A 25,493-nucleotide genomic window follows, 5' to 3' on the forward strand; every position below is an offset into this window, starting at 1 on the left:
ATACTATCAATACCGGTTGATAATAACCAATCGATATTATGGATTTTCCCATCGAATCAATTTATTTTAGTTATTTAATTTTAGTCATAGTTAAAGAAACCATATAATATCGATATTTTTAGTTATAAATAGATAAGAAAGGCTTGACCTTTTGCTATTAAGCTAGGTATATCGTCACAGTCGAAGGGCAGATAATCGATAGCAATATCGATGATTGACCAGCACTAGTGGAAAAGCGAGAAAAACGAGAAGCGAAAAAGGCGATCGGCAAACAGTGCGAAAAGTGCGGACAGGAAGGCAAAGGCAAAAGCGAAAAGGTTGGGCGGCAAAAAAAACCGGGCCACACGATCCAAAACCGATCTGAGATCCCAAAATCACCGACCCAAAGCATAAAAATAGCCGCATCCACATCCGATCTGCCAGGTTTTTTTGCAGAACTTTTTGCCGAATCGAATCCGCCAGAAAATTGCCGGAGAAAGTCGACGAGGACGATATAGACAAAAACATATAGAATATAGGATATTGAAAAGATTTTCCAAAATGAACCGTCGCCCCAAGTTGCCACCAATTACCATTGCCAAGGAGGCAGAGCCAGCCATGTAAGACTATTTGGTCAAAATCTCCAACAGAAATGCTTATTGATCTCTTCTAAAAACTTACCAATGTATCTTTAGAGTCCCGCCACGCAATCTGGACTCACGGGCCACCATCCAAATTGGTGAACAGACCTTCGACATCGATGCAGATAGTCTGGAGAAGATTTGTGATCTGGGCCGCGGCGCCTATGGCATTGTGGAGAAGATGCGACATCGGCAAACCGATACGGTATTGGCCGTAAAACGTATACCCATGACCGTAAATATTCGCGAACAGCACCGCCTTGTTATGGATCTGGACATATCGATGAGGTCCAGCGATTGCCCCTATACGGTCCACTTCTATGGTGCTATGTATCGGGAAGGCGATGTCTGGATCTGCATGGAGGTGATGAGCACCAGTTTGGACAAGTTCTATCCGAAGGTCTTCCGCCACGATCTGCGAATGGAGGAGAGTGTGCTGGGCAAGGTCAGCTGGGGAAGATTATGGGGGCGGGGCTAATCTTATCTAGGAATCAGCTTTTATATATATATATATATGTATATACAGATTGCCATGAGCGTGGTCAGTGCGCTGCACTATCTGCACGCCCAGCTGAAAGTCATTCATCGGGACGTCAAGCCCTCAAACATACTGATCAATCGGGCTGGCCAGGTCAAGATCTGTGACTTTGGCATCTCAGGTAGGCATCTATAGTTTCTATTTTTTGTCTTTACATTTCTGCTAATCTTCACCTGACTTTTAGGTTACCTTGTTGACTCCGTTGCCAAGACGATTGATGCTGGTTGCAAGCCGTACATGGCACCAGAGCGTATCGATCCCCAAGGTAATCCGGCGCAATACGATATTCGATCGGATGTTTGGTCGCTGGGAATCAGCATGATCGAAATGGCCACCGGCCGTTACCCGTACGACAACTGGCGAACGCCATTCGAGCAGCTGCGACAGGTGAGTGTTGGAATTTGGATAAAATAACATCTTTAGAACCTCATTTTCCTTTGGTTAACCTGACAATAGATTTCAAAATCAGAATTTATATGTTTTGGGTAAAAAGCCAAATAAGGAAGGAGTCCTATATTTAATTGAATTTCTAATCCTACGAGATTTCAAGAACATTCAATGAAATAGTTTGTATTCGTAGAAATCTTCCAATTCGATAAGTACGACTAAGCAATAAGCCATAATACCAAATATGCATAATAAGTTAAATCCAATTAAACCTCTGTCAAGCAAAAGCTTGTACCCACAAATCTACTTATTGTTATACTAATTACGTTAGAAACCAACTTTCATTACATAACTAAGTCACAAGTAACTTATTACCGATCTTAATTAAATGTACCAATTAAAGATGTTGGTAATTCCTATTTGAAGCTGTTGTGTTCATAAGACAACAAAGTATGGAAATGAAGTATAATATAGGGTAAAACCCAATGGGCTTCCACAACTTTATAAGGGAATCTATACTCAGAAATGTCATATAAAGGTTGAAGCTTATTAATAGATATATGTAAAACATACTTAGCTTTTGTGTGAATATTTAATTACCCATTTGTTTTATCTTCTTTAAGGTGGTTGAAGACGATCCGCCGCGTCTGGCGGCGGGTACATTCTCGCCGGAGTTCGAGGACTTCATTGCCGTCAGCCTTCAGAAGGAGTACATGGCGCGGCCCAACTATGAGCAGTTGCTCAAGCACAGCTTCATCGTGGAGCATCTGCAGCGCAATACGGACATTTCGGAGTTCGTGGCCAGGATACTGGACCTGCCCGATAATCAGCCGGCGCAGTAGGTTAATGGCCGGGTGGTAGCAGGTTAATGGTTAACCCATGGCGCCTCCTTAACCCTCCTTAAGCCGTGCCCGTGCCCGTGTAAAAATTGCCGCCGTCTTCTTCTAGCATGCATTTCGTACATGTTGTGTGTGTGTGTGTCTGTGCGTGTGTATGTGTGGCTGTGTGTGTGTGTGTGTATGTCCGTCTGCGTGCCAGCAAAACAAAAACAAAATATACATATATATATACATAAAGATGAGATGAATGAAGCCCACGGAAAACCAACAGCAATCAGCTAATCTAAAGATTCAACAAAATGAAAACTGCATAATTATTAATTTAAGTGAAAAGAAAAGCTAAACAGCAACATAACCGTTACTAGCAACCTGCAATCTGCAACATGCAACATGCAATAAATGCAAAACTTCGCCTTGCAACGCTCAAAAACAAAACGAAAGGAAAAGTAAAAGAATACAAAATGGATAACCGAACCGTGCCTCCCAGCTGGCGATGCTGCGCTGTCTTAAAAAATATAATAATAATAATAATACCATTTTAATATATATTTTTAAAAAATAATAGCTTAGTTAACGAAACAAAACAAAACAAGAACAGAAACAGAAACAGAAACAAAAGCAAGCAAACAATGAATGTAAAAACGTACTAAACTTAATTGATAAATTGTAAACATTTTGAACACCAAAATAGCCGAACAGAAAGAGTAATTGTAATTATAATTGTTTAACAAATATATATTACGTGAAATAGCTAAATAATGTTGAAATTTCTTTGGAAAATCTATAAATGATGTGTGTGAAAACTGAGATCAATGGAAATGGTTTTAGTTTTTTAACTTTTAAAATAGCGAAAGCAGAAAATTCTTTACAAACTTTTCTTTAATCATTTTGGCAGTATCAAATTTCAAATTATACCCGCGATATCATTCGAATTGCATTGAATGCAATCCATCCCTTGGACGTGATATATCGCTTGATATATATGCAACATCGATAGCTATTCAGATGCCTTTGTGCACTTTTCAGCAGTGAAGTGACGTGGAGAAAGGGGAAATTCCCCTATATAAGCATGTTCAAAAACGATAAAGGAATGTGTTATAGATTTGAAAAAGAAAAGAAATCCAACAAACTTAAAAATCAATGTAAAGCAACCTGAAAACTGTTAATATTTTTCCTTTGGGAATCTAATATTCTAAATGTTAGTACCCTTTATGAAAGAATTTCACCTACCTCCCTGCTTTCGCTTTCTTGATAAGCTTTGTTTGGAGGCATTTACTTCGATATTTGTGGGACCCATCCCTAGCGGTGGGTCATAAAACTCTGCTAATCTGCCCGGCTGGGTGAACGTTCCAATCCCACGATTAGATTGCCACAGAAATGGCCAGTGCACGGAACCTTTTGCTGCTCTCCTCGTCGCGCTTGCACGGCCATGGGTATTTGGAGCACGCGCGCGGCCAACTGGAGGATCTCTTCAAAAGGTAACTATTTGGAATCTAGTTCAATATAAAGTTTAAAAATATTTCCCATTATTATACCTCATTTTCCATTGCAGTGCCAATGTGAAGACGGTGCTCTTTGTGCCCTACGCTCTGCGGGATCACGACAAGTACACTGCCACCGTCCGAGACGCCCTGAAGCCGTGGGGATACAATGTCGAGGGATTGCACACGAAACCGGATCGCGAGAAGGCCCTAAAAGAGGCCCAAGCCATCTTTGTGGGTGGTGGCAATACCTTCGTCCTGCTGCGCACTCTCTACGAGATGCAGCTCCTCGATCCGATCAGGGAATTGGTGCTCCAGCGTGGATTACCCTATGTAGGCAGCAGTGCAGGCACAAATGTGGCCACTAGATCCATTCACACCACCAACGACATGCCGGTGGCCTATCCACCGAGTTTTGAGGCCTTGGCTCTGGTTCCCTTCAACATCAATCCGCATTATCTGGATCCGGAGTTGGGCAGCCAGCACAAGGGTGAGACGCGGGATGAGCGTATCGAGGAGTTTGTGGCCTACCATGGGCTGCCCGTTCTGGGTCTTCGAGAGGGCACCAGTGTTCGGGTTCAGGGGGAGAAGGCCACCCTCCTGGGCGATCGCAATGCCAAGCTTTTTAAGTCGTAAGTATATGTTTTTTTTTTTTTGGTATAGGGATAGGGATTCCATGAGCTACTTATACTAAGATAACATCGTGAATTACAAAACATGAATGCTTAAAGTTATTACAATATTTAATATACAATAAATATTTATTTTCCAGTGATGGCGGCGCTGAAGAGCTAGCTCCCCAGGCGGATCTCAGCTTCCTGCTGAAGAAATAACTAAACCACAATCACAGCGATTGAGTTGAACAAAAAAGAAACATTTAAACATTTAAATTTATTGTACATATGCACATACATACACAATTTGTATTATTCTGCAATAACAACAATTCCTACACGTAAACAGTACAGATATTGGTAATTTTACACTATGACTAAATGTATAAAAAAAGTAGGCTTTTGTTTGTGGGACAAGGGGCAGAAGGAGGAGGAGGAGGAGGAGGAGGATGGAGGATTACTCCTGGCGAGTGTACGTACATACATATAACTAATAAATTTTGTAATAAATTAATCGGATTTGCCTTTCGTAATCATAATGATAAGAGTTTGACTGGCAGACTTCTTATTCGATGCTAAAACTGATGCGTGCTGGCAAAATGTGGCCAAAAAATATAACAGACAAAGGACAGGCTTACAGTAGATATCGGCTAAAGGAATTTGGCAAGCACTTAACAATAATTCTACTTTTATTTACAATGGGATGATGTGGTTATCATATTGAAAACAAGGGAAAACCCTGGCATTATCTTATCAATAGTTTTGTTTTTGTTTTTGAGAGCAATTATTTAGATTTCCCCTTAGCCGATATTTAGTTTAGTTTACAATTTAATTTTAGTTTTTAAAAGAGGAACAAAGTACAAGCAAGCACTCCCTAATTTAGACCAGTTATTTTGTATAATTATTCCTTCTTTTTTTTTTTGGCACACCGTTTTTTGAGAGAGCCCATTCACATATAGGGATTGCAACACTTTGAGGCAAGGCGGCATCTTGTAGTGTTTTCATCATACAGCCACATCGTTTGTTTTAACTTAGTTCGTAGTAGTATAACACTTAGCTTAACTAGTCATTTAAATAGGAGTCAATGGTGCAATGGTGCCTGGCTTAATAACCTACGTATCGTCGTCAATTAGAGATATATGTGGGGGCGTATGCTAAGTATTTACATGCGAAAATCGAATGTCTGGTTGAATGGCTCGAACAACTGTCCTACATTTGTCCTACATTTGTTGATTTTTTTTTTTTTTTTTTTTGGTAGCTAATAACTAGTTTAGTTAACTAGAAACTAATTGCTATCTACCATTTTTTTTCACTTGTTTTTCTTTTTTTTGAGCATTAAAAAGTTTCACTTTAAAGCAAGCAACAACGGGAATAATTGCCTAGGCCTAAACACTAAGTTTTGGGATTGAGATAGGTCCGCTATACAGGTCTTATACTTTGGGGCACCAGCAAAGTCCCAACATCTTACAAATTTCGTTCTAATTGGGTTTGAATTTAAGCCTTGGATGCGAGTATAAGAGTTTGTCATATATTCCTATATAAGATCTCAGTGCGATCAACATGGAACTATGTCTTTAAAAGGAACTGATGATATTACAGGCAGGAGCGCAGGAGCTGGAAAAGTGGAGCCTTCAGGTTCCCTGCTATTTATGCAGAATACTTTTGTCCTCGAAGCGTATGATGGCATCGCCGATCTGTTTCCGTGACGCCAAATGGATGCACTGCTCTCGGCCACAGTGCTCGGGTTGACTCTCTGGCAGGGTACCTCCGCGTGCCAGATGATTCCGTACATCCTGACCGAAACGTAAATTCGGCTCCACGCCGCGCAGAATGTGCACCGAGTGCTGCGCCGCCACAAACATATCCAGGATGCTTTCCACTCCCGGTGGTCGCGTCTCTTCGCCGGTCTGCAGCAGCAACTGGTCGATGTCCAGATCACTGCGGATGATCGGCAGTCCTTGGGGATGTAACAGCTTGCGAGCTAGAAAGGTATTAAGGAATAAAGTGAGTAACTAGACTTAAACTAACTTGAAAGTGATCTACTTACCTTGCACATAATCCCGACTGTAAAACGCGATCACATCGTGGTTGTGACGGTCGAAGTAGCCACTACTCTGACTGACATCGCAGGTGTCGCACTCCCGGCAGAACTGCGCCCAGCGACATGGATACATCTGAAAGCCAATCGGCGCATAAACCTGAAAGCCCTGTATCGTGTTCATGCGCACGCGGTTAAGGAAGTCAGCCTTAAACACCATTCCCGGGGTAGCCAAAAGCACCAGGGATTCTAAGCCCAGCTTGGGCAACGCCAAATCCGCCACTACCAAGCTGAGCAGCTGCCTCGGTCCGTACATAGAGGCATGTAGCAGCCAATCCTGCGCACCCACCGGTTCGCTTAGCTGTTCCGGCAGTCGGATGGACACCCAGGCGATCCGTGAGCCATCCGTCTTGTATTTGGAAGACAGGTCCAGGGCCAACGTTTTCAGTCCCTTAAAGGGATCCTCGTCACCCTTGCTGGGCGAGTCCAAGCGGTACATAAAGATCTGTGGGAAGAAATAGGATTTATACGGGCTTTTAAATTGGATAACTATTCAATCTCACCAGCAGCAGGAAGGTATTGTCCTGGTTTTGCATGCAAATCCGCTCGTATTGTTCCACAAACTGAAGGGCATCCGGGACCTGATGCTCAAAAGCGGGCACCAACATGGCAATCCTTGTACTCTCCGTCACATATGGCGATGGAACAACTTCCACACGACCCAATGGCTTCACAACCTCAAAGCTCTTGACCACAAGCCGTCTACTTCTGCCCGATCCTTCCTGTAAACTGAGGTGCAGCTGGTAGTCCATGCCCCGCGTGGCATCAAACTTTCGGTACGCACTATGCAGACTATGGTAACTCAGACGTGGATGCTTGAGGGCGGCATACTGCAGTGCTATCTCCAGGACCTTGGCAAAGTCCATGGCCTCGATCCGTGAAAGCGGTGCCACCGCATGCTCGGCATTGCCGTTCGGCAGGAAACTGTGCGTCCCATTTAGCAGCTGCCACGTAAGGATGTCGTGACGCGTCTCCGGCGCGCTGGGTGGCGGCACGCCCAGTGGCCATCGAATCTCTAGGATCTTATTTGATATGCTCCCGTTGGCAATGCGGTAAGACTTCTGTTCCAGCGCATAGCCCCGCTCCTGTACCTTCTCGAGGTGGTGCTGATTAATGAGTTTTAAGGTTTATTTGTGAACATCGAATTGTAATTTCTTTCTCACCTTGGAGTAGTAGGCGTGCAGGCGATAAAAGTCCTCCGGCGACTGGACGGGATACACGGTGCTGGCATTGCGAAAGGCCTCCTCCTTGGCCAGTTCGCTGAAGTCGCGATGATGACGGCCTTGCGCATCCAGAGCATAGCTATACTGCCGCATGCCCTGCAAAAGGCAATAAAGATAAAGATAAATATTGATGGAGTTGGAGTTGGAGTTTGTAGTTGTAGCCATGGTCAAGGTCAAGTTCAGGGCCAATGCTCGACTCGATTCCGTGGAAGGGAAGTCGGTCTGGGTATCCCACGGCTGCAATGCCTGCCACATGCTGGCACATCAAGCGATCCCTTTTACGATCCATAAAAATGCAGAAAAGAAGGAAAACCAACCACAAACTGCCAGAACGAGCATAATAATTAAATTAACAATGTCGCGCTAATGAAACAAAGATCGTCCATTCGATTGCGGATTTGCCCATATCTTTGGGCCCTCTTCATATTCTCTGGCATTATTTCCCCATTTGGAGTATTTTTCTTTTTGTTTTAATTGGCCCCCTCGCGCACATTAATCAATTCCCCAAGCGAATTGCAGCTTTTGAAGACGCCGTTAAGCAAACTCTTTAGGCCAGTTAATTAAACGAAAACACTCCGCGGCAAACACACTTGCATATCTCTTGTGTTTTTCTTTTGTTTAAACAGATGCAGTGGAAATAAAAGCATTAAGTATTGTTTTCTACAATTAATGGAAGATATCTTTGGAGGATTTGTTATGAATACTATCGATTAATTGCAAAATTGAACGATTCTATCGATTGAAAGTTGTTAAAACATATAAAACTGAACATAAGGTGGCTGTAAGTTCATAAATATTGACACTTAATCCTATATTCAGCCCTTAAAAGTGAAAGCATGAAGAAAACATATCATAGATGTTAAAAATTACTGCCAATGGATCGAAAAAGAAACTATAAAAACTATCGATAGAAAAGATAACTAATAATACAGGTGGTTAATGTATCAGTAATTGATCTTTTGATTTTCTTAACTGCTGAAAAGATTTTATAAAATATATAAAAGTTATTTAATAAATAGTTTTTATTAAAAAGGCCACAATATCCAAAAAACAAGGAAAAATCCCTTAAAAAGCCTACATAAAAGAACCTCTATAAACCAATGATTTTAGCCAAAAACATAGATGACTTCGTTGCTATGATATTTACCACGAACTGAATGTTGATATGCATAGACAGAGACCACACATAGGACATAAATCATTCCATGCTGCCTCACCGCATAAATAAACCGAAATCCAAACAAACCAATCGAAATCAAACGAACACGAAACTAACATCTCAACGGAAAAACAGTTCCATTTACTCGACGATTCTTCGACTGTTCGACTGTTTATGCGAAACTAAACTTTGTGTTCATATAAATAGAGCAATAATCAGAAATGATAATGAGTAAGACACACCCACCTGTGATCTGAATGGGAATAGAGGAAGTACAGTGTGTTCCTGGCAAATCAAGAGGGTAGAGATCATTCGAAGCTAACTTATGGTAATCACTTTTAACTTCTAGTTTCTAAAATAATCTTAGAAAACTAGAAGTCTTATTTTATCACATAAATCTATATGATAAAATAAACTAAATATCTTAAATAACTTTCGAGAAAACCTCTTTTAAATCTAAAACCAAAAATTAGAAACTTTAATTATCATCTGGAGACTTCAAGCTGTTGCTCTCAAACTGTCACGACGTAAAGTTAACATTTCACAGCATTCACGCCCATTGCCACGCCCCCCTCTACGCACACTTAATCAACAGCAAAGAAATTCTTTTGTTGCTACTTGGAAATTAAATAAACTGCTATGTGCTGTCCATGAACCGAGCGATTCTGGTCTTGCTCTGAATTTGGTTGCTCATCTGCTTTTGGCGCTGCGAGTGTGTTTGTTCTTGGACAGAGGCGTACAATGGGGGGACATTAAGAGAGGGTAAAGTCTTTTACTTCTTTTTGAATGTCCTCTTTTTACGGAAGTAATTTCCAACAATAACCTAAGAATCCCTTGTTAAAAGAATATACCTCACGCCACTGTCTTAAAAGTACTTTTGCTTCTTGCTGGCGCTTGACTCTTTTTTTTTTGTATTTTCTTTGCCTTTTCAGGGTCAGTTTTTCAGTGTTTGTTTAGTTTTTTAGCAAAAACCAAAGTTCTTTTTAGTAGACAGCAATTATTATACTATATCGGACAATAGAAAATTGTTTTATTAAATTTCACGACAGACAAAAAACTGAGAAATCATAAAAGGCAGCCGGCAAATTAATTGAAGTCTCGAATGTGCGAGAGATTCGAGAATAAATTGTCTCTGTTTTGTCTAAACTTTTTATTGCTGTCTTGTCCTAAGTGTATGCTTTTTTTATATTTAATTATAAGTTCCTAAATCAGCGCCTCAGCAAAAATATTAAATTAAGTTCGAGCTCCATGAAAATATTCCCAGTTTTAAAGCCACTTATCACTTTGACAGCCACTGTAACTAGCCGCTTCTTTCTGTCCACGACTAGAGTTAAACTTACCTGAAAGCTTTCCTGGCAACCGGCCACCCGACTCGCATACTTGACGCACCTTCCAATGTTGACACTATGATCATTGGTGCTACCAATCCGGACGCAGCGTTCCAGATTGTTCCGCATCTTGCGGATGACACTACTGCTGAGCAGGATGCCCGCCTCCAGGGAGCAATAGTTGCGATCACTGGCCCCCGGAGCATCCTCTTCATTTCCCGCCGGCTCATTCGATTGACCATCTACAGAGGCACTGCCACCCGGAGGATCCAAACCAATCCGAGCCCCACCCATATAAAGATCGAAGGTGATGCTCATGTGGTAGAGCAGCTTCACCAACTTCCTGGCATCCACATAGACGGTGTCCGGAACTAACAGGAAGTAATCGTACTCATCCAGATAATTGTCTGCTATATACTTGACCACATGGAAAGGTCTTCGGCTCTCCCGCGTATCCGTAAAGCCCACAATGTTCTTCAACTTGTAGTTGGTCTTCACGCTATCGGCATAAATGAAAAACTTGATCTTGTTGACCAGGTGGGCGGTGGTGCGGTTGAAGGCCGTGGCAAAGGTGTTGATGTGCTCCTGGGAGGTCATTACCCCGATGAAGAGCTTCTCGCGGATCCCCAGTTCCGAGGAGTAGTAGCGCGGCCGTATGACATTTTTAACCTGTAAAGAGGAAAGGGAAAATTTGTTTAGAATTCGAAATTGTATTAAAAATTGAACTATAACCAGTTATAAAAAGTAAGTAGAATGCACCTTTCAAAGGCTTTAAGTTCTATAAATTGCATTATTTCCCTGAAATCTTTCGGTTATAAATTTGTAATTAGAAAAAATCCCCTCTTAAGATCATCAAGTTCCTCATTTCCCGGAAGCTGACTCACTCCACATTCAACTATTCGTTTATAAGAAACCCAAGAACTGATCTTGAAAACATCTCCAATGATTAAGGGCCAATAAATTCATGATATCTAAGTAGATCGATCTGCGTGCAGAGGGGAAAAATTGTATCTTTGGGTACTAAAAAGACCAAACGAAGTACGTGACTTTGTTCGAAAAGCTGATTTGTTTTTAAAAGAATAATATATATACCCTATAAATCAGACATTTTTCTAACCCGTAATGGTTATACACGAAGGTAGTTCCATGAAAATATTCTAAGTAAGTTATGGGTTCAAATGTTCTACAGTATTTCCCAGTCAGATGAGTAACATTATCTCCATTCACCTGGCTATTTTTAGCCGCTGACATGCACTCAAGCCAATAAAAAGTGCGTTAAGGGTCTTATATATCTGGCCAATTACATCTTTTTTCCCCTTCACGCTTAAGCACTCAAGACGACCGAATGCCTCGTAAACTGACTCTCTCAAGTGGTTCCATTTTTCCTTGCCCACTTGAGGGTAAGTTTTAATTCTTATTTTTACGATTAGATGAGGTTTTTTTTTTTTTGGCACGTTGACGAGGAATTCCCATCGAAAAATTGCTAACAATTTTATCCACCAACTTTTTTTTAGTTATGACTTTGCTAAAAAACAAAAGTAATTTAAAGCGATTGCGTTTCTGAGAATGCCTAAGAACGATGATAATGTCAGGTCATGGAGTTAATACCATGTGATTTTCTAAGTTGACAACTAGATTCGCGGGGGACGTCAAATGGAATATTTATTATTATTTATTATGTCTTAGGAGCAGCATGTGACTTTAGTCATTACTTAATAGTTTTAAATGCTTATTTTTTTCTCATTTTTATTTAAATTAAAAAGGTTTTTCTGCCTAGTTGGTATCTCTAGGAAAGTAGAATCTTCTTTGCTGACTTTTTAAGAAATCATTTATCTTACTTAATACTTTTACTTAAAATCTTTTAACCTCATAAAATGTCTATGAAATGTTCAGCTTAATTTATTTGATAAATGTTGTTTGTACAAAACTTAAATGTTTTTAAAGTATTGACTTCCATAAACTAGCTATAAACTAAATTTACGGCTGCAAGTCTTTTTATAGTTTTTCTGCTTTTCGTTTGGAATTTAAAAGAAATTTTAGGGGAATTCCTTTGTTTAGTCAAAATTCTTTAGAATTTCAATTTTAGCCTTGCCTTAACTTATGTGACTCACTGTGCAAGTCAATTTAAAAGAAATAAAAAAAAGGTAAACAGCTTTTAAGTGGGTGTTTAGACTGCCTTTCAAATTTGCATGTCTGCTTAAAAAGTGGCTAGGCAATTTATGTAGTGACTATCTTAACCCACTAATGACCCAAAAAGATGCGTGCATGGAGGTCACTCCTCCTCCTTCTCTTCCCTATCCACTAACTCCATCTTGATTTTCGTCCAAGTACGTTGTACAAACAACAGCCAGGTTGTGCAAGCACTTTGGACCATCCCGCTGTGTTTTTTTCTTCTTATATAAAAATATATATTTTGTGTTGTCCAGGCAAATGTTGACGGGGTGCTGTGCAGTTTACAGGAATTATGGCTAATTAAAAATGATTCTTAATAGATTTTTAATAACGGCAAACAAGCTGTTTGCTGCCGTGTTTATATGGCATCGTAAAGCAGCCCAAGTGGCCAGGGTCAGTTTCGATTGGTATTACTTCATGTTTTTATAGAGTACCCTATGATATCAGGAGGTATTACGATACTTTGCTGGGATCTTAAGAAATATATAGTACATATTTAGAGAGGATAAACTATGGAACATACAATTTAAAGAACTTCTGAAATTGATTTTTTAAACATATTTTTAGCTATCAAAAATCTTATTATTAAAAAGGGATAACAAAGTAGGAAAGATTTCCATTTCAGCAGTAAGAGTATACAAATTTTTGTTAAATAAAATTAGCCAAAGTCTTCTGACGCATTGGAAAATATAGTACTCGTATGTTATAATTTGTGATGATTTTTGGCTTTGTCCTTGAATCCACATAGATCTCAAGTGGTTAGCAAATCTGGAGGTGGAAACCCGCCAAGTGGAGATGGAGGGTGGAGTGTCGCCAATAGTTGCTACCTCGATGAGCAAATAACATAACTTGTATGCGGCAACAATTAGCAGTGATCAGCTTAATAAATATATATAATATTAGCAAAAGGCACAGAGAAAAAATTGGATTAACACTTGCAGTTTATTTGCCTAAACTTGAACTAAATAAGTGGGGATATTAAGTAAAAGCTAACTAAGAAATGTAGATATTGAGTAAGTAAATTGATTTCTAACTTTTATTACATTTAATTATCATTTTTAAAGCTTAAAAATATTTTTTTAAATATTATTTTATATTATTTAAACATTATATAACCCTTATATGAACTTAAAACATAAAATATAAGTTTTAAAATTCACAAATAAATGTTTAAAATATGTTTTTAACTTCTAATTCAGTTTTAAACATTTATAATTACTTTTAAAAAATGATTCTTTTCAGTTTACAATCCCCATTTTCCCTCTCTGTTGAAAGGCAATCAAAGTCGCGTTAGCGGCGATCGAGAAAACCAATTTCAATTTCAATTTCAATTTGGATTTAATTGAATTGCAGGCAGTGAGTGCATTGCAGTGCCGTGGCGGGTAACTCGTATCGTTTCGTATGCAATTGTTGACCACTTAATGGGTCCATGTGGCGCTTTAATTACCAGGCTGGGGTCTCCGCTTGATCCGCTGATCCACGGTGGCTTGGTTCAAGATTTAACCTTGTGCCAATACTACAGGTATAACCCAGATATATATATATATATATATATAGCAACCAAATTGAACGCACACGCACATTTGCCAATCATCAAATGTGTAAATATCGGCGAAAGATAAACCACGGGTAAAAATAACACCGAAAAAAAAACAACATCCATTTTGGCTGAGATGGCTCTCGAGATTTGTGTTTGCTCGCTTGGATATTTTGTAGCGTTTTTGGGTAAATAAAAATGCTTTTCTAAATATGAATGATGCATGGGAAATTCAATGAATAAATGTTCTTTTTTCCCCTTCTTTTCCTTTTTTTTAGTTTCAAGAAATCAACAGCCAAAACAGTGGTTGCTGTGAGGTAAGAAATGGGGATATTTTTATAGGGAAAATTTAAATAGTAATGAAAATAAACAAAAAGTATGTTATTTTTTATGATATTTGTGTTTTAAATTGTATTATTTTCTGCAGAGAATATAGTTTATTGAGTACTGTTTTTAGATTTAAGATATTGTTTTTATATGTCTTTGTTAATATTAGAAAAATATAGTTTATAGTATGGTTATATATCAGAAAACCTTGTCACATCAAGAACCTTATTATCCTTAACAATCTAAAATATATCTCATTATCCAATGATCACTGTACCCTGACTGTATACAGCAGTTCCCCAAAAACTTGTCCGCTTTTAACAATTCGGCAACAAGGCCGTGCCAGGGGCTAGCAATGTGATTCACTAAAAGGTTTGTTCACCTGAACAATGAGTTCGCATCTTTGATCCAAATTCCACATAAACCATACATTAACGATCGGGGCTAATAAATTTTCCCTGCCAGCGGATAAATTTCCGCCACCGTTTGAGGAAATCTTCTACGTGTGGCACGTGGAAGCAACCCTAGTTATATGATAACCACCATAAAGACCAAAGAAACCAAAGAAAAGAAAAGAAAAGAAAAAGAAAAAAAAAACACACTCCCAACAACCTTGTGACGTAATATGACAACAAACGGAAGTGAGCCAAGGAGTTAAGAGGAGAATTTATTGAAGAAGAAAAGGCAAAGCTAACCACAGGCCTTATCGATTGGACTGTTATCAGTAGATATGGCTAAGACGACGTCACCATGCCAACTGCAAATGGGCACAAAAGCCATTTCTAATTTCAGTTTTCATTCTCATTTTCATTTTCATTTTCATTTTGATTTTGATTCGAAAAAAGAATTTAATTAAACACACACAAAGATAGGGATTTGTTGTTGCTTGTTTGTTTACTCGTCGGTGGCAAGGCGGTGGCAAAGGCAACTTCTTTCGTCAGATAAATAAAAAATAGCGCCATGACAATTATGGTTAAACCAAGCCAGAACTATAGATATATATTAGCAGCAGGTGATACGATTAAGTAGGACAAACTTTAAGAGATTGGATTGGGAAGAATATAATTCATTGTTCTGCCCTTAAAAACTTCAAAATAAATCAATTTTCTACTTAAATTAACCAATACATAAGCCATAACTTTTCTAATGAAATTTATAGCTTGTAACTCCCAAATAATTTACACTTTTTCCCTGCTCATAAATCTTAAATTAGAATATTTACAAGCTGTGAAAATTCAATTTGATTGAAATATATGGCACCTTCTTGAGGTTTCTCTTAACAGAGAAGCCCATTCAATCGCCTGGCTAAACAATGCTTAACCCTTGTGAAAATATTGCAGAAACATGAATATTACTTGGCTATTTGGGCAAATATTAGTTTTAAAATTTTGGGCTTGATGAGTCAGGGGTTTGGGTTAAACTTGAACTTAGGACGCGATAAAATGTTTACAGTGATTATATGGCCCTTGTCGTCGTCGTTGTCGTTGTCGTCGTCGGCATTGGGTGTAATAAATCGCCAGATAGCCCAGAGGGTGAATTATTTTATATGGCCGACTACTTAAGGTGTGTTTGCCTTTTTAAGCCAAGTGTAATGAGCCAGAAATTGGCTCACATCTGGATCAGGATTTAATGCTGGGTAAATATTTAAAATGGGCTTAGGAAATGGGAGTTAAGAAGGAAACTCTTTTCCAGGGATTACAAGTTCTTTAAGCTTATGAATTTTTAAAGTTTTTTTTCGTGTTTTAAACTTATTGATTGATATTATAAGAGCACTTTAGACTCATTAACTCATTCATTAATATGATAGCTTTACTTCTTTCATGGATCTCCTTAAAAGTTTGACTTGCCTGGCTTGTTCTTTAGCCCTCAAATCTCATCTTAAATCGCTTCGTTAAAGACGTCAATGAACAGCATTTAAAATCAATTATTTAAATTAACGTATCAGCTATGGGTTAGCCCTGGTTAATTGATTTAATTATGAGTTGAATCGCAAGTGGTTTCTAATTACACGTTCGGAGTTTTATAGCTCAAAATGAACTTATTTAAGATTCGATAAATCATTTTACTGGCCATGTCATATAACATTTGGATGTTGTCCTACTTTGATTGATCTTTATAAGACTAAGAACTAAATATGTATATTACCTTAAGAAACTAGCTAACTAAACTTATATTGATAAGACAGACTGAGTTCCAATCTCAAAATCTGATTTATCTTGACAAATTTCAGGATTTCAATACCCATCTTAGCAGATACGACACCTTAGAGCCCATCCATTTGGCCTACGGATCAGGTATATATATATATAGCATATATAGGCAGCTGGCAATCTCGGCTCTAGGTTTATCTTTCCCTCTTCTTTCTTTTTTACATATCCCATAGAGCTGCTGTGCAGCTGCAAATTGTATTGGATTGGACAGAAATCTTAATTGGGACAAGTGCGCCGTCGACCAGACACCGAGTTTTTCTAACGCCCGCGGGGGAGGATTACTACATCTATATACATATATAATGTAAAATTGTCGTCTAGTCCATGGGTCCATATACATATGACAATTTATTGGGGCCGCATATGTGTATAGCCACTGTGTACAGTCTGCCGTCCGTATAGATGCCTCGAACCTCAGACTTCAGACCGGAAATGCGACGCGCTTTTCAATTAAGCCCAGCCAAGATGTTACCATTCACGACGATCTGAACGATCTGTACAATCTGAATGATCTGGGTGAGTTAGTTTTCAGTGGCAAATGGTTCATGCCCCTTATAAAACTCCCATAGAAACGGACCGATCACACACATCCAGCTGTTTCGGTTAATTATGAATGACTTCGGGGATTAGATGAGGGAGAATTAAATCTGTGTTAATGATAATATCATAAATGAGATTTAAATTATGTTTATTAAGAAGCACTTGAAGAAATCTACTTAATTATTATTAAATCTTTGTTTCTGTTTATAAAAAATAAACCTTAAAAAGAGGAAACCAGTTAGTTAGGCTTTCTGAGTTCTTCTTTCAAGCCTTATCTATATAGATTCAAGAGTATATTGTCTTGCTGACAATCAGGATCTTCATCTATATAGATAACCTATTAATACGTCACAAATGCTTATCATTTAGACGAACTTTTTCATTATTATCAAGCTTAAGTTATATAAACCCTGAATCAAACTCTGTACTCTATGTCATACTTGTTTTTACTTTTTATCTATATAGATTCAAGATTATCATATCTTGAGATTCATATAGAAGTTGAGTCATGATTGAGTGACTGAACAGCTATATAGCTCCAAGCTCCTCTCAGATTTATTTGTTTGCCCAAACTTATAGCAGAAAGCTGAACGCAAATCGGTTATCGGATCGGATTTAGCTGCTATAGTTTTTTTTTTCGGATTCGGTTTCGTTTTCAATTAGAAACTTGCGCAACTTTTGGAGCCGATAAGCGGTTATATTTATAGAGCTAGTGCTACGCCAGCCAGCGCTGATAAGTGCCAACCATATAAGAACCCATTGATCGGCCAGAAATACGATCTTACTTCTTTGGGCTGCTTGGGGGCTACGAATCTTTATTCAATATTCACATGGCAATACGAATTCTTCCAGTTTCACTTTGGTGCATGCATGCCCGAACCCATGTACTTGTCAAACAGATAGTAACCCACATCGCTCTGTGCTTTCTCCAATTGACAAATATAATCCGCCAGAATCTTCTGGCCATCAACCTGCTCTTGCAGGAAGTTCGCCTCTATAAAGTCACAGAGATTCGGATCCGATTCCTTACCAGCTAGAGCATGTAAGTCCAGCAGATGCTGATTGACCTCCAGTTCCATTTTCAATGCCTGTTTTAGGGCATCCAAACTGTTCTTCCAACAGGGCAGTGGTTCTGGTACACTGCTCAAAATTATGAGACCACCCCGCTTGTTCATGTACTTCATGATCTTCTCAGCATGCTCACGCTCCTCGGCACTGGACTTGAGAAAGAATCCATGTAATCCCGGGGAACTAATATCCGAACGATCGAAATGAAAGGCCTAAGGGGATTTATAAGGAAAACTGTGAATTTATCCTCATAACCAGGATTGCTCACCATGGCCAAGTACTGGTGGCATGCCTTCAGCTCCATGTTGATCTGGTCATTCAGCTTGCTTTCGCAACTTTTGGCAAAGTTCTGACGCATCAACATGCACATGTGGCGCTTAATGTTGCGGAAGCACAGCCCCATGTCTTTCCACCCCCTTTCTTTTCCTTAAAAAACTTTTTTGATTTTTTTTGTAAAATTTAGAAACCCACAGAATTTGAATTGAAAGCCAAAACACAAACAATATGTCTGAATGCCAACTGGGTCGGTTTGGACAGGTGTCGAGAGATCGGAGACGGCCCCTTCAAGTCCGTACGTACGTCCATTGATCTCCAGTTCACCATCAATCGATCTCATCGTGATCTAAACTTGGTGAACCGCTGAACCAATGCTGGCCAAAACGAAAAGAAAGAAAACTCAGTGGGTTGGAGTTCAAAGTGCTGCCGGCTCTGATTTCACTTAACTTCCACTTAGCAATAGTGTGTACACAATCGCACTCGACTCGTTGGCATATATGCCACAGACATAGGTATTACATATATATATATATATATATATATCTGTGTCCAGATATGTTTGCTTTAACTTCAACAAGTACACACGAACACGGACACACTAAGTAAACGTAGTTATTGTCTTTTATTAAGTGAATGGAAGACGACTTTTGTCCGAGTTTTGTATAATCTTGTTATACCCTTTCAAAGGGTAAACAAGTTGAGGTCAAAAATCTTTAAAACAAATATAGGAAATTATAACTTTAAGCCTTATAAAATGTTAAATAGTAACTTAATCTTAAAATATGTTGACTTGAGAATCAAATAAGCAAAAAGCTAAGCTTAGTTTTTCCCCCTTTTCATAGAGGTTTAGGGTATTAACATTCTGAAAACCCCTCAAGCTTGAGTTTAAAGACATTATCTATGACCATCGGAGTGACCAAACCTAACCATTTTCCCGCACAAACATCCACTCATTACGCACATTAAAAGACCAACAAAGAAATGGTGACTCTTGAGCCATGTGCGCCCCATAAAAAAGGCAATAATAAAGATATAAGTGAGCACTTTTTACCGACACACAAAAAACCGAAACGAATATTAAAAAAAACTCATAAGAGTTATGCAAATCATCGTTGAACTGAACAAAAAAAAGAAACAATTTATTGACAGGGGTTCAAAAATAATATATAGAATTTCAGTCTTTCGGCTGCATGGTTACCTAAGATTATTAAACCTTAACTAAGTAATAACTAACTAAATCACTCAATAAAATCAACAGCTTAGACAAGCCATTCAGCAATGTTTGAAATGCTTAGAGAGACAATTAACATTTTTAGTTAATTATGGAACTGGTTTAGTCGCTGTGAACAAACTTATTAATCTTATCCAAAAAGTTGAAGTTATCAACTGGAAATTCTGAAGGAAGCTCAAATTTATTTATGGTTTTAGGTTAACTTTAAATATATGATCTTGTTTTATCAATGGGAAGATTAAAAGTGTTAAAAAATCACTAAAAAGCCACGAATTATATATATTTTCTTTCAATAAAATAGAAATTCCCTTCAGAACTCTGTCAAATTTGAAATTCCTCTCCCGTAAACCCATCAAAGTTCAAACTCGGACGACGTGTCAGACAACCTCAACGACACTTTTACATCATCTCCAAAATAATGGCAACAATCCAGTTTGCGGTGTCATAAAAACGTGCAACAAATTATTAACATTATATTAAGTTGCGGCGTAACAAAAAATATTTTTTATATATATATATATATGTATGTGGTATATCCGACGTGTTAAACAAAAAGCAAACGTAAGCATATGATATCCAAAAAAATAAATCAACATAATTTGCTGAACATGAGGTCGAAAAAAGCGTACGCCATAAGAAAATATTTAATCGATTTGAAATGTTGCCGGGACTTATGCTCTTTTAAGAGGTTTATGGAGTTTATTATGAAGTTTCTAGGGAATGCATAATTTATAGAAAATATTTAAGAAGTTGGTACTTAAAAATGTGAAGTTTTTGTAACTTTGCTTATGAGATGTTCAGAATCAGAATGGAATGTTTTTGGAACTGATATCTTTTGGTCTATCATAGAGTACTTGGATTTTTAAGATAGCAACCTTAGACAGTATAATCATCAAGTTCAAAAATTATTATATGTTTTTAACTTATATAGAAAATAACATTTCGAATCTTTGGGCTGTCTCCTAATTGCAGTTATAAACATAGAACATAATCTTTCCTTTGCAAGTTTACTTTAAATCCATTTAATAATACCTAAACCACGCAAAGTGTATATCGCCATTTCGACTATTTGAAAAAATCACGTGTTTTTTCGCGCACATTGTTTAATTCAATAAATTGCTTTCGATCGGCGGGCGTACCAACATAGGGAGAATTCACAATACATACGGACGGTGGATCAGTTAACATTTTATTCACTTTTGCTGCGGGTCATAATTTTTCAATGCGTTTATTTATTTAAATTCAATTTACGAGCACCCGATCGTCTGGAATTTACACTCCTTCCCAGTGCATTCAAAACTGTGAAATCAAATCTGAAGAAAACAAGTAATAGAAAATTAAGTTAGGCAAAAGGAAATTTAAGAACTTTCCACAAGTCACGTTAGAAGTTCAGCTTTGCAAAAAAAAAAGGAAAATAAATCAAAGAGTGGAAATTTGAGCTTGTGTGCGAGTTCATCGATAAGCCAACAACTATATATAAATTGGTTGAAAATCAAAGAACAATTTGAGACACTGGTTAACAGGGTTTTCGATTCTATATAGACTCTCTGTGATGGGTCATTGCACTCACGGAAATACTTTAAAAACAATATGTGAAGCAAATGTTCGGTGATAATTACAGTACTCGCTCGAAAACTGTATGACTTGTTGATTAAGAGGTCTCCCTGGAAATTAGAAGTCTCATTATGAGGCACACGTGTTTGTCAAGGAAGTTAAGAGATGTGACATCTGTTTAAGATGGCAAGATCTTGGCATTTTCGCTGCCTTATATAGATTTAAGATAAAGTTTACAGATTACATATTTATATAGTTACTGGGACTTTGAGAATATGTAAAAATCTCTTAAGATGTTCAGCATTAATCAATCCTGCGATCGTACAAACTTAGGGTAGCCGAGTGTGGCGTTACGGTGATAAGCAAGAAGGTCAATAAAGCCTTATCAACACTGTCCGATGGCCGATGCTTGATATATATATATTTATATATATATATATATTATTATGAGCCATGTGCCCGATGCCGCCGACGACTAATTATTTGCATTTTTTGGCTAAAATTTCACAGAAAGCGGAGGTGGCGCCGCAAATCGAAGCGGTTCGGCGTTTTGTGATATTGGATTTAATAGATTCATGTTCCGATTTTTCTATTCATTAAGCCCTTTACCTAGGCGCAAGTGCCTAAGTTTCTAATTTCAATTTTTAAAACAAAGCAAACTTGAGGCTAAAATATAGCAAAAAATCGAACTTCTTTCAGTAAATCATGTCAAAAAAACCAGCTAAAACTTTCTAAGATTTTTCTAAATGTATCACAGAATTTTAATACTATACTATTAGATAGGTTTTCATGCGGATATGGTAATAGATATGGTAAGATATTACCGAATATGAAGCAGGATGTATCTGCATCTGCATCTGCAATTCAATAAAGTTGTGACAGTTGTTTAATAAAAAAGCGTCTATGATGAAAAAATTAACTTATCCTTGTCTCATGCGAATTAATATTTTACATATTTTATGTAGTGAAAAAGTAATATAAAGGCATATTAAAAATTCCATTAAATTATATACAATTTACAATTTAAAATGGTTAGAAATATGAATTTTCTAAATATTATTGGTAGCTCCTTAAAAACAATTTATTTTATACATTTTCTAACTTATAACTTAAAGAAATTAACAAGTTCTTTACAGCATCTTTAAATGGGATTGATTTGCCTTTAGGACCTACATGAGTTAATACCCCTATTCTACATTTACATGATTAAATACTGGGAACAGTTGACTTACCGGCTTTTTGGCCGCCAGCGGCTTATTGATGAGGTTCAAATGGGGCTCGAACTCCTGCCCGAATCGCTCGATCATCAGATTCTCTTCGGCCTCCTGGGGACACTCCTCCTGCTGCACTAGCTTCCAAATACCCTGAGGAAAGTAGTAGCTAAGGAGGAGGCCCAGGACAAAGCCGATGACAAAGTAATGATTCCGATTTAAAGTTGTAACGGGTCTCCGCATGTTTCCTATTCCTATTCCTTTGCCTTTTCCGCTTCCCTATTTTCCGTTTCCGTTCCCGTTCTCACTTGAACTTGACCGTCGACTGTTCCTGTTCCCACCGCGTGTGACGGAGATGGCAAATGACGAGGATGTGCGTGTACGTGTGCAAGGGAGAGTGTGCTAGTGGGAGTGTGTGAGAGAAAGCGAGATAGCGAGGGAAACAGGAGTTTTGACCAATTTGTCATTTGCACATCTTTGGCCACTTGTTGCTATTGCTTTCGCTCTCTCTCTTCGTTCGTCGTTCTCCTTCTTTCGTTCACCTTTCTCCTTCAGCCTTTGTGTTTTTTTGTTTTTTATTTTATTTTTGGCACTTTTCACCGCTCTCTTTTTTTCGGCACGCACTTCTTCAGCAGCTCTCTTTGCGCCTTCTTCGCTTCTTTCATTTTCGATACATTTTCACACACTAAAAAATCGCGCGCTTTCGTTCGATCGCTTTTTTGTTATATTTACACCAATTTGCGGCAAATAGCGGCGGCAAGAGGGGCGACAAAAAAATAATAAAAAAAATTCGAGCGTGTGGCTTCGGCCCGGTTTTCCGCTGCGCGCAAAGTAAACAAGCTGGTGTGACCGCCAGTGGTGGAAGCAGATCGATTATTAGTCGTTTCAAGTATCGATAGCAGTATTCGATGTTTTCTATCGATCTATGCCATTAGAGAGACCGCATGCTGCATAGGTTTATTATCGAATATTTTTTATTAAGCTTTGGGTTTGTTTATATCTATTTAGCCATAATTGTTTTATCAATATATCATATAGCTTAAAACTTACTTAAAGTGTAATTAATATTAAGCCATAGTGGTTTTAAATGCTTATAGGTTTTTAAAAGTTAAATATCATTTGCAAGAATACCTCTACTATCAGCAAACTTTTATCCATCGATATCAGTCATCGTAAACTTCGCCATCTTTAAAAGATAGAAGAAGAAAATTTTGATTCGAACAAATTGGTTGCCCGGTTTTATTTAAAAAAACGCCGGTAAGAAATATAGCTGCATTATATAATGGATATTTCATACTAATTATTCAACTTTACGACAATGGAGCTTTTAAGGGTTTGCGTTTGATTGCAATATGGAAAATATTTTTGGGGAACATAAATACATACATATGTACGTACATATATACATTAACGGGAATGAGGACTTCCAGTGCCATCCAACATAATTTTCCAGTAGAGTGACTTCAAACTGAAAAGAAAAGATCTATTTACTATCGGTGAAACGATTTACTGCAGGAGGATTGGAAAGAAAGTATTCATATTTGGAGAGAACGACGAATTTGTTTCCAAGGAGGCTAAAACAACAATGAGAGTCTTGCCAACGCACATCATTCGATTGTTTCCAATGGCCAATAACTTTTATCCGGATATTAAATCTTGAGGTAAACTTGATTAAGCTTAAAGAAGAGTGACAAATATTGGAGAAACTTTTTAAATTCGTATCCTGTTTTAAGTCTAATTTATGGAGATTTAAAACTCGTTATTTTTATACGAACAAAAGGAGATTGTTTATATGCTTAGTTTAGCGCATGTTTACTGTACTATGCCCCTGCACAACAGCACCTTTAACAGGGGCAGTGTTTACCTTTTTGTGCGTCTCTTTCGGCGCGTAAAACCATTTTTAATTGCTCGCTCCACTGTCACTTTTCTTTAGCTCCACAGACGCTGACATTGTAAAAGTTGTTTGCCATTGTTTTCACTTTGCCAGCGACCACAAATGATGGACCGCTTGGACTTGGTGGCCCAAGTAACGACGATGCGCGTCTGCGATGATCGGCATTTGGCAATGCAACGCGTCTGCCGCGGAGTTGGTCTAAAATGGGTCAACGGCAGCAGCAGCAGCAGCGGCAACAGCACAGCAGCGGCATCAGACACATCAGCAACTGCACAACAGCAACATCACAGCACCGCAACAACATCTTAGCAGCAACAGCACGGCACAGCAGCAGCCACTCTTCAGACCGCCCACTCCACTCACTCATCGGTGATCAAAGCTGCCAAAAGTTGCACTTGGTTGGTGGATGCAGCTGAGTGGATACCTAGTAAGTAAATGAGTAGTTTTTATAAACGTTTTATTGATTTAATTTTATATTTTTGGTTCAAAATTTACTTTGGTATAATAGTTTTTATGGCCACTTTAAACTTGATAACCAAAAAAAAACTTAATTGGATAATTTAGCCATACAAATTAAACTAAAATGCTATTTTCACAGATCAGCTAGCTTGGTAATTAATTGCTGGCTTGGTGAAACCGAGCTTTGATCATATATATAAAATGTTTACAAGGTACTTATAAAAAAGTCCCTTAAAGTATAAAAATCTTTCCCAGTTAATGGCAACTCATTAGAAAAGGCCGCGTCACTGGTTGACTTTAGCAGATTACTTGTATCTCGTTCTACGGAATTAATAACTAAATTCTTCTCTTATTTTATAAATATAACTTAAGACAAAGTTAATATAGGTATGCTTTAAAGTTAAGAAATTGTTAAATCAAATAGTTTCTCCCCGTTTATTAAGTGGCTTTTAAAGATAAATGGTAAAGCATTCGTTGTTAAAACTTAAATAGTTATATAATCTATTTTTGTGACTGTTCTTTTTACATTTTTCTCATTAATTTATTTATTTCCTAGGGTACTAGCAGGTGCCTTTTACTTTTCCACCTGCGTTCTGTGCTCAGCTTTTGCTTTTGACACATTTTCGCGGCTGTCTCGTTGCCGCCGACGCTCAAAGTTGTCGTTTATTTTCTTTTTTTTTTTTGTTCAGTTTTTGTTGTTGTCTGTAGTTTCTCGGCTCTCTTGGCT

At 38.1% G+C, this 25,493-nt stretch overlaps 4 protein-coding genes across 4 annotated transcripts; 2 read left to right on the top strand and 2 right to left on the bottom strand.

Annotated features, from left to right (window-relative positions):
- Positions 1-194: 194 nt before the first annotated feature.
- On the top strand, positions 195-3,140 carry LOC108103900 (dual specificity mitogen-activated protein kinase kinase 6). The gene is made up of 5 exons (XM_017209643.1): positions 195-599; positions 675-1,065; positions 1,147-1,279; positions 1,343-1,545; positions 2,169-3,140. Exons 1-5 carry the CDS (start codon positions 541-543, stop codon positions 2,385-2,387), a joined length of 1,005 nt encoding a protein of 334 aa, XP_017065132.1. The 5' UTR covers positions 195-540; the 3' UTR covers positions 2,388-3,140.
- A 249-nt stretch (positions 3,141-3,389) lies between these two features.
- Positions 3,390-4,830, top strand: LOC108103901 (probable alpha-aspartyl dipeptidase). Its single transcript, XM_017209644.1, has 3 exons — positions 3,390-3,862; positions 3,937-4,497; positions 4,638-4,830. Exons 1-3 carry the CDS (start codon positions 3,762-3,764, stop codon positions 4,696-4,698), a joined length of 723 nt encoding a protein of 240 aa, XP_017065133.1. The 5' UTR covers positions 3,390-3,761; the 3' UTR covers positions 4,699-4,830.
- On the bottom strand, positions 4,742-23,289 carry LOC108103898 (chondroitin sulfate glucuronyltransferase). The gene is made up of 6 exons (XM_017209642.2): positions 22,435-23,289; positions 10,300-10,956; positions 7,741-7,896; positions 7,081-7,683; positions 6,527-7,022; positions 4,742-6,460 (listed from the first exon to the last, which is right to left on the bottom strand). Exons 1-6 carry the CDS (start codon positions 22,654-22,656, stop codon positions 6,123-6,125), a joined length of 2,472 nt encoding a protein of 823 aa, XP_017065131.1. The 5' UTR covers positions 22,657-23,289; the 3' UTR covers positions 4,742-6,122.
- On the bottom strand, positions 17,872-18,676 carry LOC108103902 (soma ferritin). Its single transcript, XM_017209645.1, has 2 exons — positions 18,410-18,676; positions 17,872-18,353 (listed from the first exon to the last, which is right to left on the bottom strand). Exons 1-2 carry the CDS (start codon positions 18,542-18,544, stop codon positions 17,928-17,930), a joined length of 561 nt encoding a protein of 186 aa, XP_017065134.1. The 5' UTR covers positions 18,545-18,676; the 3' UTR covers positions 17,872-17,927.
- Positions 23,290-25,493: the final 2,204 nt, after the last annotated feature.

Source organism: Drosophila eugracilis, unplaced genomic scaffold, assembly GCF_018153835.1.
Source record: "Drosophila eugracilis isolate 14026-0451.02 unplaced genomic scaffold, ASM1815383v1 contig_408, whole genome shotgun sequence".
NCBI lineage: Eukaryota > Metazoa > Arthropoda > Insecta > Diptera > Drosophilidae > Drosophila > Drosophila eugracilis.

Bases quoted from the DNA above. Each gene is read 5' to 3' on its own strand.
- LOC108103898 (XM_017209642.2), bottom strand. From the start codon at position 22,656: ATGCGGAGACCCGTTACAACTTTAAATCGGAATCATTACTTTGTCATC. The intron at 10,957-22,434 runs GTAAGTCAACTG...TCCTCTTTACAG, and splicing joins CGCTGGCGGCCAAAAAGCCG to GTTAAAAATGTCATACGGCC. The intron at 7,023-7,080 runs GTGAGATTGAAT...TTCTTCCCACAG, and splicing joins ACAATACCTTCCTGCTGCTG to ATCTTTATGTACCGCTTGGA.
- LOC108103901 (XM_017209644.1), top strand. From the start codon at position 3,762: ATGGCCAGTGCACGGAACCTTTTGCTGCTCTCCTCGTCGCGCTTGCAC. The intron at 3,863-3,936 runs GTAACTATTTGG...TTTCCATTGCAG, and splicing joins CTGGAGGATCTCTTCAAAAG to TGCCAATGTGAAGACGGTGC. The intron at 4,498-4,637 runs GTAAGTATATGT...TTTATTTTCCAG, and splicing joins AATGCCAAGCTTTTTAAGTC to TGATGGCGGCGCTGAAGAGC.
- LOC108103900 (XM_017209643.1), top strand. From the start codon at position 541: ATGAACCGTCGCCCCAAGTTGCCACCAATTACCATTGCCAAGGAGGCA. The intron at 1,066-1,146 runs GTCAGCTGGGGA...ATGTATATACAG, and splicing joins AGGAGAGTGTGCTGGGCAAG to ATTGCCATGAGCGTGGTCAG. The intron at 1,280-1,342 runs GTAGGCATCTAT...CCTGACTTTTAG, and splicing joins CTGTGACTTTGGCATCTCAG to GTTACCTTGTTGACTCCGTT.
- LOC108103902 (XM_017209645.1), bottom strand. From the start codon at position 18,544: ATGGGGCTGTGCTTCCGCAACATTAAGCGCCACATGTGCATGTTGATG. The intron at 18,354-18,409 runs GTGAGCAATCCT...AAATCCCCTTAG, and splicing joins GCCACCAGTACTTGGCCATG to GCCTTTCATTTCGATCGTTC.